This window comes from Pipra filicauda, unplaced genomic scaffold (genome assembly GCF_003945595.2).
Source record: "Pipra filicauda isolate LSUMZ 115617 unplaced genomic scaffold, ASM394559v2 scaffold28_size6257848_pilon, whole genome shotgun sequence".
Classification (NCBI taxonomy): Eukaryota; Metazoa; Chordata; class Aves; order Passeriformes; family Pipridae; genus Pipra; species Pipra filicauda.
The window spans coordinates 4,215,245-4,232,407 of NW_024104409.1; the positions used below are offsets into that span (position 1 = coordinate 4,215,245).

A 17,163-nucleotide genomic window follows, 5' to 3' on the forward strand; every position below is an offset into this window, starting at 1 on the left:
AAAGGTTTGTACAAGCCTATTTTAGCATTGGTATTCCAGTCTATCACAGTAACTAGCTAAATTTAGTATTGCTTGTGTCACAGGTATTTTTTTACAGAGATTAGATATTTATTAAGTTGGGAAAAATATTAAACTCCTTACTAAGGCTGATGTTTGATTAAGAGTACAGATCAAAACACTTAGGAAAATTTTCTGCTTTCTTCTGTTTTAGTTTTTAAGCAAGACTCAAATATCTTTATTTTTAATACATTTATAAACTTCTTTGACACTTACATTAAGTCTGTTTTTCAAATTCTTTGTACCAGCCTACTTCACTAGTGGAGAATAAACCAATTAAGACTTCAACTCCCTAAAATACTTCTTCACAAATTTATCTTCATTACTGTAAAAGAGATATACTGAGATTGAAGCATCCAGGTCCTGGTCTGAAATATCTAGTATTTGAATAAAAGGCATATGAAGAAAAAGTTAAAAGTTTTTAAATAAAAAAATTCTCACTCCCACCTCTTGCCAAAAAAACAAAGGTAAAATAAAGCTGTTAAGCAGCAAGGTTCTGGTATATATAGCAATTTGGTGATTATTTTTTTAAATGCTTTTTATTTGGTTTGCTCCATTTACATCTGTGGTGGGCTGACCCCTGGCCAGGTGCCACCAAAGCCACTCTGTCACTCCCTTCCTCTGCTGGGCAGGGAAGAGAAAATATAATGAAAGGCTCATGGGTTGAGATAAGGACAGGGAGAGATCACTCGCCAATTACCATTGTGAGCTAAACAGACTCAACCTGGGGAAATTAGTTTAATTTATTCCTAATCAAATCAGAGTAGGGCAATGAGAATTAAACCCAAATCTTAGAACACCTTCACTCCACCCCTCCCTTCCTCCCAAGCTCAGCTTCACTCCTGACTTTCTCTGCCTCCTCTGCTCCAGCAGCACAGAAGGACAGGGAGTTGTGATCTGTTCATCACACATTGTCTCTACCACTGCTTCCTCCTCAGAGGGAGGATTCTTCACACTCTTTCCCTGCTCCATCACAAGGTCCCTCCTACAGGAGACAGACCTCCACAAACTTCTCCAATATGAGACCTTTCCGTAGGCTGCAGTTCTGCATTAACTGCTCCAGTGTGTGCCTTCCACAGGATCCCAAGTCCTGCCAGCAAATCTGCTCTAATGTGGGCTTCCCGCAGGGTCACAGCCTCCTTTGGGCATATACCTGCTGCAGCTTGGGGTCCTCCACCTCAGTTTCTTTGTTAATCAGTGGCATAAGTTTCTTTGAGTGGTTCTTCATTTCTCTTATTTCTCTAATTTTAGCTTATAGAATCATAGAATAGTTTGAGTTGGAAGGTACCTAGTTCCAGCCCCTCTGCTGTGGGCAGGGAACCGTCCGCTAGACTAGGTTGCTCAAAATTCCATCCATCCTGGCCTAGAACGCTTCCAAGGATTGGGACATCAACAGCTTCTCTGGGCAACCTGTTTCTAGTGCCTCACCACCCTCACAGTAAAGAATTTCTTTCTAATACCTCACCTAAATTTGCCTTCTTTCAGTTTAAACTCATTCCCCCTTGTCCTATCACTACATGCCCTTGTCAAAAGTCCCTCTCCAGCTCTCTTGTAACCCCTTAGATACTGGAAGGCTGCCTAAATATCTCCTCGGGGTTTTTTCTTCTCCGGGCTGAACAACTCTCTCAGCCTGTCCTCATAGGAGAGGTGTGCTAGCCCTCTGGTCATCTTCATGGCCCTCCTCTGGACTCACTCCAGCACTTCCTGTGCTGGGGACTCCAGAGCTGGATGCAATACTCCAGGTGGGGTCTCATAAGAGCAGAGTAGAGGGGCAGAATCCCCTCCCCTCTACCTGCTGGTCACGCTGCTTTTGATGCAGCCCAGGGTACAAATGACTTTCTGGGCTGTGAGCATACAACGTCAGGTCATGTGCATCTTTTCATCCACTGGTACCTCCAGGTCCTTCTTGGCAAGGCTGCTCTCAATCTTTTCACTCAACAGCTTGTATTTATAGCAGTGGTTGCCCCAGTCGAGGTGCAGCACTGTGCACATGGCCTTGTTGAACTTCATGTCATTCCCATGGCCCCACTTCTCAAGCCTGTTTAGGTCCCTCTGCACTTGATCCCACTATGTCATTGATGAAGATATTAAACAGTACTGGTCCCAGTACAACCCCCAGGGGACACCACTTGTCACCCATCTCCATCAGGACCTTGAACCATTGACCACTGCCCTCAGGATGCAACCATCCAACCAATTCCTCCTCCAAAATCATCAGTCCAATACAGTAACAAAAATTCCATTGTTGGAGAACTTGATCAAAATTTGATAAACATTTGGGATTTTTTTAATGTACATGGCACATTTCAACTAGTATTTTTCACTGAGAAAAAAAACTTTGTGAATCCTAAGTGAATTTCTGTTTCTATGAAAATCCGTCATGATGTAAAGTATTTTTTGGCAAGCAAGCAGTGTATCATCTGTTTTTCTATATTCAACAATAGAGTGAGAATTCTTAAATGTATGGCTGAATTATACAAATATATGTGTTTGTGTTTGATCTTCATTGTTTACAGAAAGTAAATTGAAAAAATACAGGCTGCTTTTAACTATATTTTCTAATGATTACAGCATCTTGTAATGTGTATAATGAAAACAATTCACTATTTATGATGTGGACTATTAAATAATTGTCACATGCTTGTTTGTTTCATTCAACAATTTTTAATTTAGAAATTATGTACCTTCTTTATTCTGGAAACTAAAAGCATAGATTACTTAAGCATTTTTCTGTCAAGAAAAGTTACTGTTACAAATATTCATCTTAGAAGTATGTAATGATATGCTGTAACTTAATAGATAGTCACTGAAAGATATTTAGGAGTCTTTGTTTCTTCACAGAAATTTCCATCTGAAGGACTCGCAAATGTTGTTCGAAACGTGTTTGACTTTGACTCCTACAACAATGAAATGTGTGAAATTTTGTACAACACTTTGCACAAGTATGGAATACCTATTGGAGCAAAACCAACCAATGTACAGCTGGCCAAGGAGTAAGAATAACATAAAATATATGTTAAGAAGACATATTTCTCATGATCACTTTTTATAGTGTGTTATCTTGCTGCTAACTGATTTAAAAACAACCTGGAATGCTTGAAAGTCAATCCTCCACTGGTTCAAATTTATAATCTTCCAAATAAGCTACAACAATATAAAATACTTCATAATAGAGTATTTGCTTATTATTACATTTAATCTTTAATGTCCATGTACATATTGATAGCTTGTAAGGTAAACAGTTACATCTTAATAAAGGGAAATACTTGTTTCTTCTCCTGTGTTTTTAATTGAATCGCAACACACTTCTGTCCTGTTATTTATCATCTAAATCTGTAGAAACGAAAGTTGTCTTCAGTGGTAGTTGGGTTTTGTCTTTGATGCTCGCAAAAGGCTCTATGAAAATATTTCTGCTGAATGGGGCAATTCATGTAAGGTCTAAGAGCCATTTTTGTATGTGTCTGTAAATCACAATTATTCTTGGATTATATTACCAGTTGACATATTGCACCATACACTTTTTTCTAGAGATTAGAATCAAAATAGCTACGTTATGTATTAATGCCCTCTGCCCTTCAAACCCCACCCCACTCCCTGAAGGGACCTTACCAGAAGGCTGGAGAGGGACTTTTGACAAGGGCATGTAGTGACAGGACAAGGGGGAATGACTTTAAACTGAATGAGGGCAGGTTTAGATTAGGTATTGGGAAGAAATTGTTTACTATGAGGGTGGTGAGGCACTGGCACAAGTTGCCCAGAGAAGCTATGGATGCCCCATCCCTAGAAGTGTCCAAGGCCAGGTTGGATGGAATTTTGAGCAACCTAGTCCAGTGTAAGATGTTCCTGCCCACAGCAGAGGGGTTGGAACTAGATGATCTTTAAGGTCCCTTCCAACCCAAACCATTCTATGACCCTGTGATTCTATGAAACAAATATAATTAATTCTTCTAAAATTCACAGGAAACAGGCTTAAGTAGATCATATTGAAAAGCAATTGGAAAACTTACTGTGTCTTGAACTTTAATACATAAATTATTTTTGAAGAAACAAATATTTCCCTTTCATGGAGAAAGCTTTATGGATATATAGAAAACTGAGTTTGCCATGTGACACATATATTTTATATTTGCTAAGGAGGGACTGATTTAAATGGCATGATGTCTTGATATTTACTCCAGTGTGGGTGACTATGCACTGAAACAAATTACCCAGAGAGGTTATAGAGTCTCCCTCACTGGAGATATTCAAGAACCATCTGGATACAGTCCTGTGCCTTGTGCTCTAGAATCACCCTGCTTGAGCAAGGAGGTTGTACCAGATAACCTGCTCTGGTCATTTCCAGCCTTACCCATTCTGTGATATTAAGTGTCCATGTGAATGTAGGTTTCTCCTGCTGGAGTAATACTGTTATATCTAACATCTTACATATAACTATTTGAAAAGATTGGCAGTGTAGTGCCTGTGGTGTACCTTTTAATTTTGTTGACAGGATTATTACATGCCTAGGGAACCAGCAACTACAATTTCTGCCAAATTGACAGTACACACTTGAAACTCCTGCCATGGTTTCTCTGCTAAAAGTCCCTTGGTAACTTCTCTTTTCAAGAATTATGATGTTTGCTATAGTTTTTGAGAAATTTGCTCTTTGTATAATTTTTAGAAGTCTTAGATGTGGGAGAGGACTCTTTAGTAATGAGAAGATCAGAGGTTTAGGAAGCATAAGAGAAAGACTGCTGTAATTGGGGACAGTTCAGTCTAGAAGTGATAAAATAGAATGCATTAATTATATTGATGCAATTATATTGAATTAAAGATAATCACCTGATCATTTTTAATTCATCACTGAGGTTTCATAGGACAGGTTACGCCAAGGATGAAGGACTTACAAGAACCCCACAAGATGCCCATCAAAAACTTCACTTGACTGGCAGCTATGAGCACATTCTTTATACACTGATACCCAAGGGGAGGAGAAACTACAGAAGTGGTTCACACACAGTTGATAAAAGCGACATTTTCTTAGATCTCACCAACTGGGCTGACCACCTGGCTCTCATGATCTAGAAATCTGTGTCTCAATTCCTCACTACTGCTGGAATTTGAGGTTATCCTACTGCTCCACTGCAGGACAGCCTTGCTGTTGATCATGAGATTTAACCCTATGGAGCTTGTAAGCCACAGGCAGATCACCTTGAATTACAGACATATCTTTCAGGAATGGTTTCGGCACAGTTGATTCTACCTTGGGGTAAAAGAACATTGAGATAATCTCTTCAAATCTACTCCAGTCCATAATTGCAAGCTCCTGTGATGGACACATTGAGGTAATTTGGTATATGGTGTTTGGACCACTGCAGAAAAGGTACTAGAGTACTGACCTCCTCTCTAATGTTTTCCATGAATCTGAGAGGAGGATAATGATGCTTATGTGGTCCGTCCCACTACCTTATAGAAACATTACCTCTTTTTTTTCATGATTCATGTCTGACGACCTTCAGAGATGGAGTTCTATAACCTCCCAAAGCAAGTCAGTCTTGTTGCTAAATATCCTTGCCATTAGAAAGTCACCTTTCAATCTTTCCTCTTTTTTAAGGCCATTGGTTGATTTTATTTTTCTTTTATGCTCCCTTTCTTCACTTGATTTGTGTCTATCTTTAAGCATTGTGTGTGAAACTGGGTGAGTTCGTTTTTACTGGAGCCAAGTACAAGAGTATAGAACGTAGATGTATAGAGATGTATTTCATGCCACGGTTCCTTTTAAAAAGCTCAGTATGTTTGCATTTCTTTCAATGTTTAACTCATCTCTGGTTTTCTAAACATAAACCTCCACATCCTTTCTGCAGAACCCTCCATAGCTCTTATCCCGTCGTCACTTTATGTAATCAACTTCCTTCATGCTTACACTTTTCTTACTGTCTTGTATTTTTCCAAGTTAGTTCTCTGACTTGTCAAGATCACTTTCTGTTTTAAGCTCGTTTTCCTACCTGCTTCTAGGCTCTCACAAGTTTACAGTCTGAAGGTTTACCAGGTGTGATTTCTACATTGTTCTAGCAAAAACAGCATACCCCCACAGATGACTTCTGTGCTCCCGTCTTAATTTTCTAGACTTCTAAGACTTACTAGTTATCGTAATAAATTGCTCAGGGTTTCTACTAAGTAACACGAACACTGGGATAGTAGTCCAAACCAATTCTGCCCAAGGATGTTAGTCAAACCTACAGCAAATTCATTGTATAAGAATACAAAGGTTTGCATTATAGAAGCATTTCCAGGAGATTCTAGGACAGGAAAATCATTATAGTGAAATGCTCACTCCTTTATACAGGTATCTTCTGGCTTGTCTTGTATCAAATGATTTGTGAATCTTTATTTTAATAAGCTTTGGAGAAGTCTGTCACGTACTACTTAATATAAAACTTGTATAAATCAGAATTATTTAAATTGCTACTGAAACATAACTGCTGTAAATACAGGAAAGAAGCCATGAGACACACTGGCAACGCACTATAATACAGGGTCTCAACAGAAGAAACTTTAGGGTTGTATCCAGCTGAAATTACAAGGGAAATTGAACAGACGCTAGCAGTGAGTCTTATGGGAATTTTAGGTGAGACTTTGGAATTAATATACCTAATCTTGGATGGAAAGATTAGATGGTATCTAATGACCATGTAGAAAATAATTCTTGCAATAGTTCTTTTTTTGAGATAGAAATTAATTTGTAGATACTAATTTGTTTATTTGCAAAATTAGTATCATATATTAGACCTCTAAAACAATGCTTTACTTGAGCTTTTTGTTTTCTTCAGTTGTCATTTTTTCCCAGATAGGGAGTTTGGATTGACAGGAAGCTGAACACGAACCAGCAGTGTGCCCAGGTGGCCAAGAAGGCCAATGGCATCCTGATCTGTATCAGGAACAGTGTGGCCAACAGGTCCAGGGAAGTGATTCTTCCCCTGTTCTGAGTGCTGGTGAGGGCACACCTGGAGTACTGTGTCCAGTTCCGGGCCCCTCAGTTCAGGAAGGATATTGAGGTGCTGGAGCAGGTCCAGAGAAGAGCAACAAGGCTCGAGCACAAGTCCTATGAGGAGAGGCTGAGGGAGGTGTGGTGGTTTAACCTGGAGAAGAGGAGGCTCAGGGGAGACCTCATGACTCTGTACAACTACCTCAAAGGAGGTTGTGGCCAGGTGGGCATCAGTCTCTTCTCCCTGGCAACCAGCATCAGGATAAGAGGGCATTGTCTTAAGCTCTGCCAGGGGAGGTTTAGGTTGGATATTAGGAAGAATTCTTTACAGAGAGAGTCATCAGACATTGAAATGAGCTGCCCAGGGAGGTGGTAAATTCACCGTCCCTGGAGGTTTTTAAGATGAGACAGGATGTGGCACTGAAGTGCCATGGTCTAGTAACCACAGCAGTGTTGGGTCAAGGGTTGGACTTGATGATCTCAGAGGTCCTTTCCAACCCAGTTGATTCTATGATTCTATGATAATCATTCTTCAAGGCACTGACATGTTCTGTATTGTCAGGTTATAACATTATGATATTGTCTGTCCCTCCTCATATCACCTGTCCAGTAGTTTATAATTTTTATCAGTATTGTGCGTAAAGCAGATGGCTTGTCTGCGATGCTTTGCCAAGACATAGTGGGTAAAACAAATTACTCGTGGTACTAACTCATTATCTTTCTTTATGTACAATTACACTTTGTTTTTCACATTGACATCTGTTACATCACATTTGTCTGAACTCATGTTAATCTGCCACTTTGGTGCACAGTTTAGACCATCTGCAGTTTCTAGGTAAAACAGCATTTAGCTCTAATTCTGACATTTATCCTTGATGAAATTGCCATTCCGTATTTTTCCTCCTGTCACTATCCACATCCAAGTGCTTCTTATAATTTGATTATTTTTTTACATTAACTGAATTTTCTGTATGTAATATAAATATGTAATTTTAACAGCTTTAATTTTCTCTTGAGACTGTTCTTTGATGTTGTTTTTCCCCCCCAGGTAATCTGTAGTTAATTGTTGGATATGTCTCATATCATATATGTCTGTTGTCCATCCTGTGCACTGTGGGGGCAGCTGAGGGTGGGCTTTGCACTTGACTATCAGCGAACACGGGTTTTAATATACGACTGTTCTGAATATCTACTGCTTATGTTTTTAATCAAAATATGTTTGAATAAATTGAGGACAACTGGCTGGTAAGGAAATTTTCCTGATTTCAGACTATATCTTTCTTTAGTCCAGAAAAGTTACATGGGATGGAAGTCTTTTCAGCTACATGGACCACAGACTATTACTGGAGCCCTTGAGTAATACATTCCATGCCAACACTGAACTGATTTACAAGATCATGTATTAAACAACTTTGTTGCCTGTCATAGTTCATGTCCGCAGCTGTACTAGTCTGGCAGTGAAGAATTTGCATTCAGTGGAACTTCAGTCTTACAAGATTCATAGCAATTTTCCACTGTGTTCTCCAAATGAATAACTTTATGAAGCAGATTCTGTTGACTTTTTGAACACAGTTGTTTGGGTTTGGGGGTTTTTGTTGTTTGATTTTATTTTTTTAATAACCTAAAATGAATTTATTTTCTGAAATCAAAATTATAAAAATGGGAAGAAATTGTGTTCTGTAGGTGTCACTTTGAAAAGTTTTCTAGCAGCATAAGAGAATTACCTTTTGACAGATCATCTCCCCTTAGACTGCTGTGCATGAAGAAACTCAGACTAGATAGTAATTTTTTGTAGAATTGCCTCATCAGCTCTAAGTCCCATGCAATCACTTTTCTGAACAAAATACCTGCTTGTGTATACATTTCATGGACAGCAGTAATACTGTAGAAAACCAGGATCTAAAATTAAGAGCAAATAAACATTAAAATAAAAACCCCCTGAATTTTCCTTAAGCAAAAGGCTTTGGCAGATCATAATCAAAGAACTGATCAGTTCTTGCTTTTAAATCTTGGCTTAAATTACTTGCTTTTAAATCTTGTCTTTCTTACAAGATTAGTGCAGTCTGTCCTGTAGTTTTTCTGTTTTAGAAACCCTTTCCAGGTTTGAGAAAAGAAAAAATCACTGATCACTCGGTACACCCCTAGCTGGAGAGAGCAGTGGAGTCTCAGTACTCTTTTTACTGAGCCACTGCACTTTTTATACCCATCAGATCTCTTTGCCTTGCATATTTTTGCCAGTGTTGACATTTCCGTAGTATTCTGTCTGCCGTTTAAGTAAATGTTATATGGTTAACTAATTTGAAATACAGCAGTGTGGCAGGAGCACCTTGTGAAGCTTTTACTAGTACTGTCAATTAAAGTTATTTTCAAAACTTGCTTTTTAATTATAAGTTATAGGAAAAGAAGAAAATTTCCCTTCTTCACTGTGTATCATATATATTCGCTAGAGGAAAGCTGTTAAGATGTATACACATTTTCAGTGTGGGCATGTTCCAGTCCTTCTGCACCCTCAGTCTCTTCTGAAAGTTATTCAGGAGGCAGACCTTTAATGCCAGCAGCTTCTTCAATACTCAGTCTTTCTTGGACCCAATTTGTATGAGAGAGCAGTGAGATGGAGAAAAAAAAATTGTCAATCCTTAAAAGAATAAGATCCCTATTACTCTTGACAAAGAGCTCTGTATTATGACCTCTGCTTTCTGTTTTATTCTTAAATTCTGATCTACATTTCCCTGCTCCTTCCTGTTTATGATGACTTGGTCTGCTGCCTCAGAGAAAGTAAATCATTTAGAAATGGGGAAGAGAACAAAACCTCAAGAATCTAGGAGAAAGGAGAAATCAGTTTTCCTGAGGGAAGAGAGGAACTATTAGCAAAGAAAATCTCCAGAACGCTGAAACAGAGTGGAAATGTTTTGTTTCTTTGGGAATGCAATCTGTAATTCTGTTGCTATATAAAGCACAGTATTTGGTTAGAGCTGGTTATTTACATATGTTTTGTGTTACATTTTATAGCTATTCATGATTATTAGTAAAGCTGTTGATTTCTGGGATGTTGTCCATGGGAGTAATGTGTAAGGAATTAAAACTAAAGTCCAAATCCTTGTGAAAGTCGATGTTCCACTGAGCTAACAGGAAATAATTATTCCTGATTATAGACGTATCAGAGATTATGCTACTTGGACTCATAGAGCAAAAAGAAATCTCCAGGATTTTTTTGCACACAAGACAGCTTGTGGTTCAAGAAATAACCAATGTTTTGCCAACAAATCATTTAGAAACCCCAAATGGAAGACTGTAGTAAAATTCTAGTTCATAGACATCTAAATTGACATTTAGTATAGTGACTTGACTGTTTACCCATTCTCTGACTGCAGGAATAAATTTCGCTAAGATTTTTGTGTATGTTGAAATAGTGCATCCTGAATGGTTTTCCCTAATAGTGTTGAATGTTGTCATCTGCCATATTGTACTTGCTTGCTTTTTTTTGAGTCTGGCTTAATTTCTCTTCTTAATTTGGGAAGAATTTTGACTAGATTAGCTAGGTGTAAAGAATGGAAAAACACAAACTGAAGTGAGGAAGAATTCAAAATTAATCACTCTGCAAACATTGACATCTATTAATATTCTTAATTAGGCAAGAAACAGGCAATGAAGATTCTTTTGGTTCTGACTAAGAGAGGGAATTAATGGGATGCACTTTACATGTCCCAGTGGCATATTGCTGACACCTGGATATTTATTTGTCTATGAGCACCAACAATCTATATCATCCACAAAATTTTCTGTTTGCAAAAAGTGTCTTTGGCTGTCCTGGCAGATGGTCCAAACACATAAAGGTGATGGAGGCTGAGTGTCTGTCTGCCTTCAATTTCTGACTTCTCCTGGTGGCTTGAGGTTTGGTGTCAATATACCATTAAGAAATATTAACACATCTTTCCTGCATGAGTAGCAAAGATTGGAGGATATTTGTGTTCATTCCCTGACTTTTCCTCTTAAGTTTTTAGGGGAAAAATAAAACAAAAATAGAATTCCCTAAGTTTCATATATAGTCCAACTGAAGTTTTTTGTTGGTTTTTTTTTGGTTTTGTTTTTTTTTTTATTTGAGATCCCTTCTTATTCTAAAATAATATAAAGAAGAAATTAACAAACCTCTAATATCTAGAAGGGCCAGTTTAAATGGTGAGGAGAGGGAAAATAATTGTAACAGTAGGAACGAGAATCATCAGATAGAACAGAAGAGACCAAGCAGATACTTTTAACAAACAGTCTAAGAGAACTTCCTTAAAATAGACTTTGAAGATATTTATAGAAACTGGGAGAAGGAATGTCTTCTATTCTCTTGCCAAGTCCTGTAGCTGTATGGTAATGTGCAACGACATGGAACACAGAATGTTGTTTTGATAGGAGGTCTCTTTAGGAGCAATTGATCCCAAGTAAAAGAAACCAAAAGTTATAAGTTCATTAGCTTGAAGGTATTCATGCCATTTAATGAACTCAAATTGCTCTCAGTGGTTGCAAATCACTTCAGAGGAAAGAAATAAAAATTGTGCTGTTCCTATTTTGCTGTCATGCTACACCGTCATACACCAGCATTTTCTTTTCCTATATAAGTGAGTTTTACTGTCATCCCTGTATTTCTTCCCTAAATAAAAGGTACAGAAATGAATAAATCTACTAAATTCATACTAAATTAATGGATTTACTTACCGAGGCAAGTAAATGTGGCTTTTGAAGATGTCCCTGTCCTTTCTGTAGATGGCGTTGGCCAGAAGGCAATGGGGTACTCTCATGTCTGTATTACTTTGCCTTTGTTCATGTGACCAGTGGTAAAATAAATAGAAATAATTAATGAAACTTTTATTGCATTGTTAACTAGCTACAGTGTTTACTTTGCTTATTCTGCTGGGCTTTAGATGAGCGAGCCACTGACAGGAATTCCTTTAACGGTTGCTATCACACCCTGCCTGATCCGAATAAAGCAAAGCAAGACATGGTTTGGATATATTTTGCTGCATATGTCACAAAATTTATCCTTTTTAGGCCATTTTATATACATTGCTTCTTCTTTTATGATACTGCATAGATTGTGACTGTATTAGTAATAGAGGAGACTAAATTTTTTGTGATTTAAAAAGGAATGAAATTTTTTTAGCAAGGAATCTTCAGATATATTTAATTAGAAAAATGCAATTGTTTAAATTATTTATTCTGTATCAGTTACAGGTTAATAAATGTACAGATTCACTTGTTCTTGTATTATTTGACAGACTGCCATTACCAGATCATAAATTTATGGGCTACTGGAAAGTTGATCAGCCAGAAAATGCACAACAGAAGCTGCTGTGTCCATCAGAAACTCAAAAAATAGATGTAAAGGTTTGTATTTTAAACTTTTTTTTTAATTCATATAATACTGGTTTTATGTACTGGGACATGAAGGATCTAAAATGTGATTAATTTCTCTAGGAAAAAGAGTGTGTACAAAGTGTGGTTCTTATCGTTTGTTCTTGGGGTTTTTATACTGACCAGAACATTATCATTTTTATATACCTAACCCTCGCAATGTAAGATGTGCTTTTAAATCACTAAGATTGCCAGAAGTTCTTTAAAAGAGATTTTTATAAGAATATTGAAAGTACCACATGTGAAAGAACTTCATAGCTGTTTTGGATGCTTGGAGGTGGCCAGTTTCAGACCCCAGACCTCAATTATTGACTATGATCAGAGACTGAAAATAAAGCTGTTTTCTTTTTCTATTTTGCATACAGCTGAATTCTTACAAGTCTTTGGCACTTCCAAGTTTGAATCTGAACCTTTGGTAAAATTTTATCTGCAGCCAAAGTTTCTAAGTCCTTTTCAGCTCTGGGTTCTTGGTTGAACTTCAGTAATTATTACTGCAGTGAGTGAGGAAAAACATTAACTTCTGATGTGATGTAGGGGTGAGATTTAAACTTTATATAAAAAGAAATTGCCATCGAACTTCTTTGAAACAAAAATGTTCTGATTTTTTTCTTTGTATGAACTGCTTTTTATCAGTACATGATACCTCCTTCATGTCATTAAGCAATAATGGTTCCAAACCATTAAAAGACTAAAGTGAAAAGGCATAATGGTTTCCGTACTGTAAAGAAAATGTAAAGAGAGCTTGCAGAAAACATTTCCCTTTTATTTAGTTAGTAATTGGTCTGGTTTTGGTGTTAAGAGTATTATGCCTTGAAGAACATTTCTAGATTTTCATGAAAAATGGAGAGTGGGATATTTTAGGAAGCCCTCATTGTTATCATTTGTTTTAGGGCCCTGTGTACTTAAATATTCAAGGCTTTCCAGTGGAACGACATGAAGCCAGGTCCCTCAATTTCACTGAAGAACTTGCTTTTTGGACACTGCCTTTAGATGAAATTAACATAGTTTGTGATGTCACTGTAACCAAAGGTACAGTAAGAAAAGCTACTAACTTTTGTGTTGATCCCAAGTATTATAAATAGTGAGATATCTTGGAGAAGATGAAGGACTAGACTGTTGACTTCGTAAGCATAGTAACACTTCAGTGCATTTATAGTAGTGGATATTTCTAGATATGTTTGCAATGGAGTACAGGCATAATACTAGGAATTTTAGTATTGGAATTAAAATATCTACTATGGGAATGGACTATAGGAATAATAATTTTTGATTTCCACTTTTTTTTTTAAACAGTAGGTGAAATACAAAATTAATCAGCCATTGAATTTGGAGCATAATTTCACCGAGTCATTGTGGTCTTTGTAAGGATATGCATCCTTCTCAAACTAAGGGAAAGATGTGTAAATAGAGTAGAACACAGCCACAAAATTGCAAGTCTGCATTACTTAAAAACGATTCTTTGACTTTTCCTCTGTCAGTTCGATTTTAATACAAATCTTTTAACTTGGAGAGTGCTGTGCTTTTTTCCACTGTTCTCATGCTGATTAAAATTCTTTCTCACTGGATCAAGCCTACCTTGACCTGTACTACTTATGTCTCAAAGCGAATTGCACCATTGGAAATATTCATAAATGTATTTAGCGTTCATAATTTTAAACATGTCTAAACTTTATTGTTGTTATAAACAGGTCATTAATGATCAATACTGGAATGATACTTTTTCTACTTGTAGTACAACTTTTAAATAGATTAGCAGACTTTTATGGCAACAAACAGAAATTAGGTGGCTCTGTATTGATTTCAAGAATAGTCTGCAGTCACTCAGGAAGGTGCTACATGTGAAAAGTTCTTGAAGGAATACATGAATTTTAAGGGAAGATGGGATAGAGAACGAGGATGAACCAAGATTATAAACAAACAAAATCGAATGAAAAGGTTTTTTACATATTAGCAACTGGCAGATGCTGTAGTCCTGTCTAGACAAATGTGTCTTGGACTGCTTGTTTGTCAATAGTGTTACAAGATTCCGCCTGTTAATATTTAATCACTATCAAGAGATCATTTCTCTCTTCCTGTGTCAACAGAAGTGATTTTTCTGTACTTTTTGCTGTATTATCTGCCAAGTGTATGACACATCTATTTCCAAAAGAGCAATGCACAGCCTTTCATTATTTTCTCATTTCAGAAGAGGAACCTGAAAACGTTCTTTATGTTACTACCTGCAATCCTGTTACTTTGTACTTCATGAATGTTTCTAGTAAGAGTGGATACTTTGTGAATCTTTATGACCTCTTCCCAAGAACAGTTGGAAGTGTCTGGCAACCTTTTGTGACTGTGGCTCCTCTGGGAAATCCACTCAAAGGTCAAGTGGTTCTACATGAAGAGGAGGTAAAAAAAACTAAAACGCAACTAAATGTTTAATGATGAGCAAAGTAGCATCATGAGGGTGGGATCACCAAGGAGACTACCTCTGTAGACTGGAAATAGCCTACCTCCTGCTGAATGTTCTCTCTTTTACTGTACTTGAAGCTTGGGAGTTGCCTACAGCTTCAGTTTTTATGTGGGGATTTTCCTCTTGCACTTTTTAGCTGGACATTCTTGAAGCTGAATTCTACCTGCTTATCTTATTTCTCACTGATAGAGAGAGATTGGCCTTCATGGGAGAAAGGGAGAGAGTGGATCGAGTTCAGGAGTCTCAGTCAAGCAGCATATTTGCAAAGTGTGAAGTCCAGAGTAAGGTGTAATATGTGAACTTAAGTTCTGCTTCCTTTTTTACTTTTCAAATAGTATATAAAAGAGATGTTTTCTGAGTCACAAAGTAAAATGTTGCTTATATTTCCTTCATGCCACTATTTTTGATTTGTTTGGTGAATCCATTTCTCATTCTATAACATTTGAAGTATTAAGATTAGAAAGGAGACTATGCAAGCCTTAACATCCAGAGTATCAGCAATGCAAATTTAGAACCACTGACAACGTCTGTGTTGGTTTGAGTCAAACGCTTTTTTTAAAGACAAATATTGCTTGCTTTCTACTTTCTCTTACTGTCAGTGAACTGATTGTAACATTTCCAATTCAAAATTTCTTTGCCCAAGAGTGGGAAGAGACAACAGTGTATACTGTGGTGCTGCTGTTCATTTTTTAATATTAATAATAGTTTATTATGTTGCCTACCAGTCATTGTGGTTTGACATGGGCATGAAATCTGGTCATTGTTGTTGGCTGGTTTTTCCTTTTCCTTTTCTGAATTTCTTCTGCACATTTTTCAATAGGTTAGAGACTTCAATCTAGAAGAACTTTTCCTACATTGAATTGGGGTGTTAAATAATTTTCAGTCATTTCTAGTGTTTTTGTGGTACTGTTGTTCCAGGAATGTTTGTCAAGTGTCAGTGCTACTTTCTGGTGTCAAACACTACAGTTGAGCTCGATGCCTTATGAGAAACAAAATTCTTCCTTTAGTAGAACTGCCTGTGCCTTCTTTAGCTTCACCTTGGACACTTTCCAATGCAAGTTGGAAAAAAAATGATTCTGAGGTTACCTTCTTGTTAAACAACTATAGAAGTACCATTTGAGCTCTTTTGAGTTGCACATAACACATTTGTTTGGTTCTAAATAATCCTTATTCTTCTTTGGCGAAGTTGGTGCAGGAAACTAAAACAGATGGCAGTCTATCTTGTATCTAAAAATGTTTGGAATGTCTCGCACTTCTTAATATCAAGCCAGCAATATTCCTTGTTTTCTAATTCTCTAAAATTTCTACCATTTTGTTTTTAACCAAATCACGGTAGCATTTGGTGTCAGCAATGAAGCTTTTATCAAAGGTTCTTCTGTGAAGCTTTAGGTAGTTTTCTCAGTGTCTGGTTTTGTCTGTCCTCATGGAATATATTTTTCAGTGATAGTATGATGTATATGTTTTTCAGACTAAAATAAAATTTGCTCTTTGGAGAAACTATTGTAGCTCAGTGTCCCTTTCCAGGTGAGTTCAGTCAAGCTGTAACTTCATGTTTTTCTCTGGCAAAGCTTAAATATTACCTGTTTCAGACTTGCCTTTCTTGGCAAGTGCTACAGGTGAATAAACCTTGTCTGTAAATAAGCCTGGTTTACACTGCTGGAAAATAATACAGAATTAAAATGTTCTGAATGTTTTGCATTATCTTAAAACTTTTTACACAGTGTTACAATTGAGGCAGATCTTACTCATTGCTTGTGAAAATACATTTGATTTAATTACAAACTTGGTTGCAAAAAGTCATTGTATACTTAGGACGCCATTCAAAAGTAATTTTTGACTTCTTGAGAACTTAAGTAAGAGTCTTGCACTTCCTGCATCAGAAAAAAAGATGAAAAGGGGTTCTTTTGTATAGTGGATGCTTGTATCCATGGACTACATTAGCAATTTATTTGGGATTGGTTTTTAAGCAAGTCACCAAAACACAGGTCAGACAAATGCTGCTGTTGTAGTCTTCACAGCTAAGGTTTCATTCCCAACTCTTTCTGCAGTGGAGCCATGGAAACATCATGTGCTCTGTGCACCTGTGAAATGAGGTGGATGTTGCTGTGTATGAAATAAAATCCGTTATTATTGACATTAGGAGGTAAGCATATGGTCTAAGACAATAATCCAAGTACCTTCTATATTTGCCAGGAGAATAAAGGTGATCTGAAGAGCATTTCATCCCAGTTAAGGTAGAACATGATGAATTGTCCTCTGGAAGTGCCTCTGTCTTTCTACTGGCAGCAGA

At 37.2% G+C, this 17,163-nt stretch overlaps 1 protein-coding gene across 2 annotated transcripts in view; it reads left to right on the top strand.

Moving 5' to 3' along the window:
- VWA8 (von Willebrand factor A domain containing 8) overlaps positions 1-17,163 on the top strand; it is a 181,776-nt gene that overhangs the window by 110,220 nt on the left and 54,393 nt on the right. For both annotated transcript variants that reach the window (XM_027720277.2, XM_039382906.1), the window contains 4 exons: positions 2,899-3,050; positions 12,286-12,394; positions 13,312-13,450; positions 14,607-14,809. In XM_027720277.2, the coding sequence (XP_027576078.1) occupies positions 2,899-3,050; positions 12,286-12,394; positions 13,312-13,450; positions 14,607-14,809 (603 nt within the window). The remainder of the gene's footprint in view (positions 1-2,898; positions 3,051-12,285; positions 12,395-13,311; positions 13,451-14,606; positions 14,810-17,163) is intronic.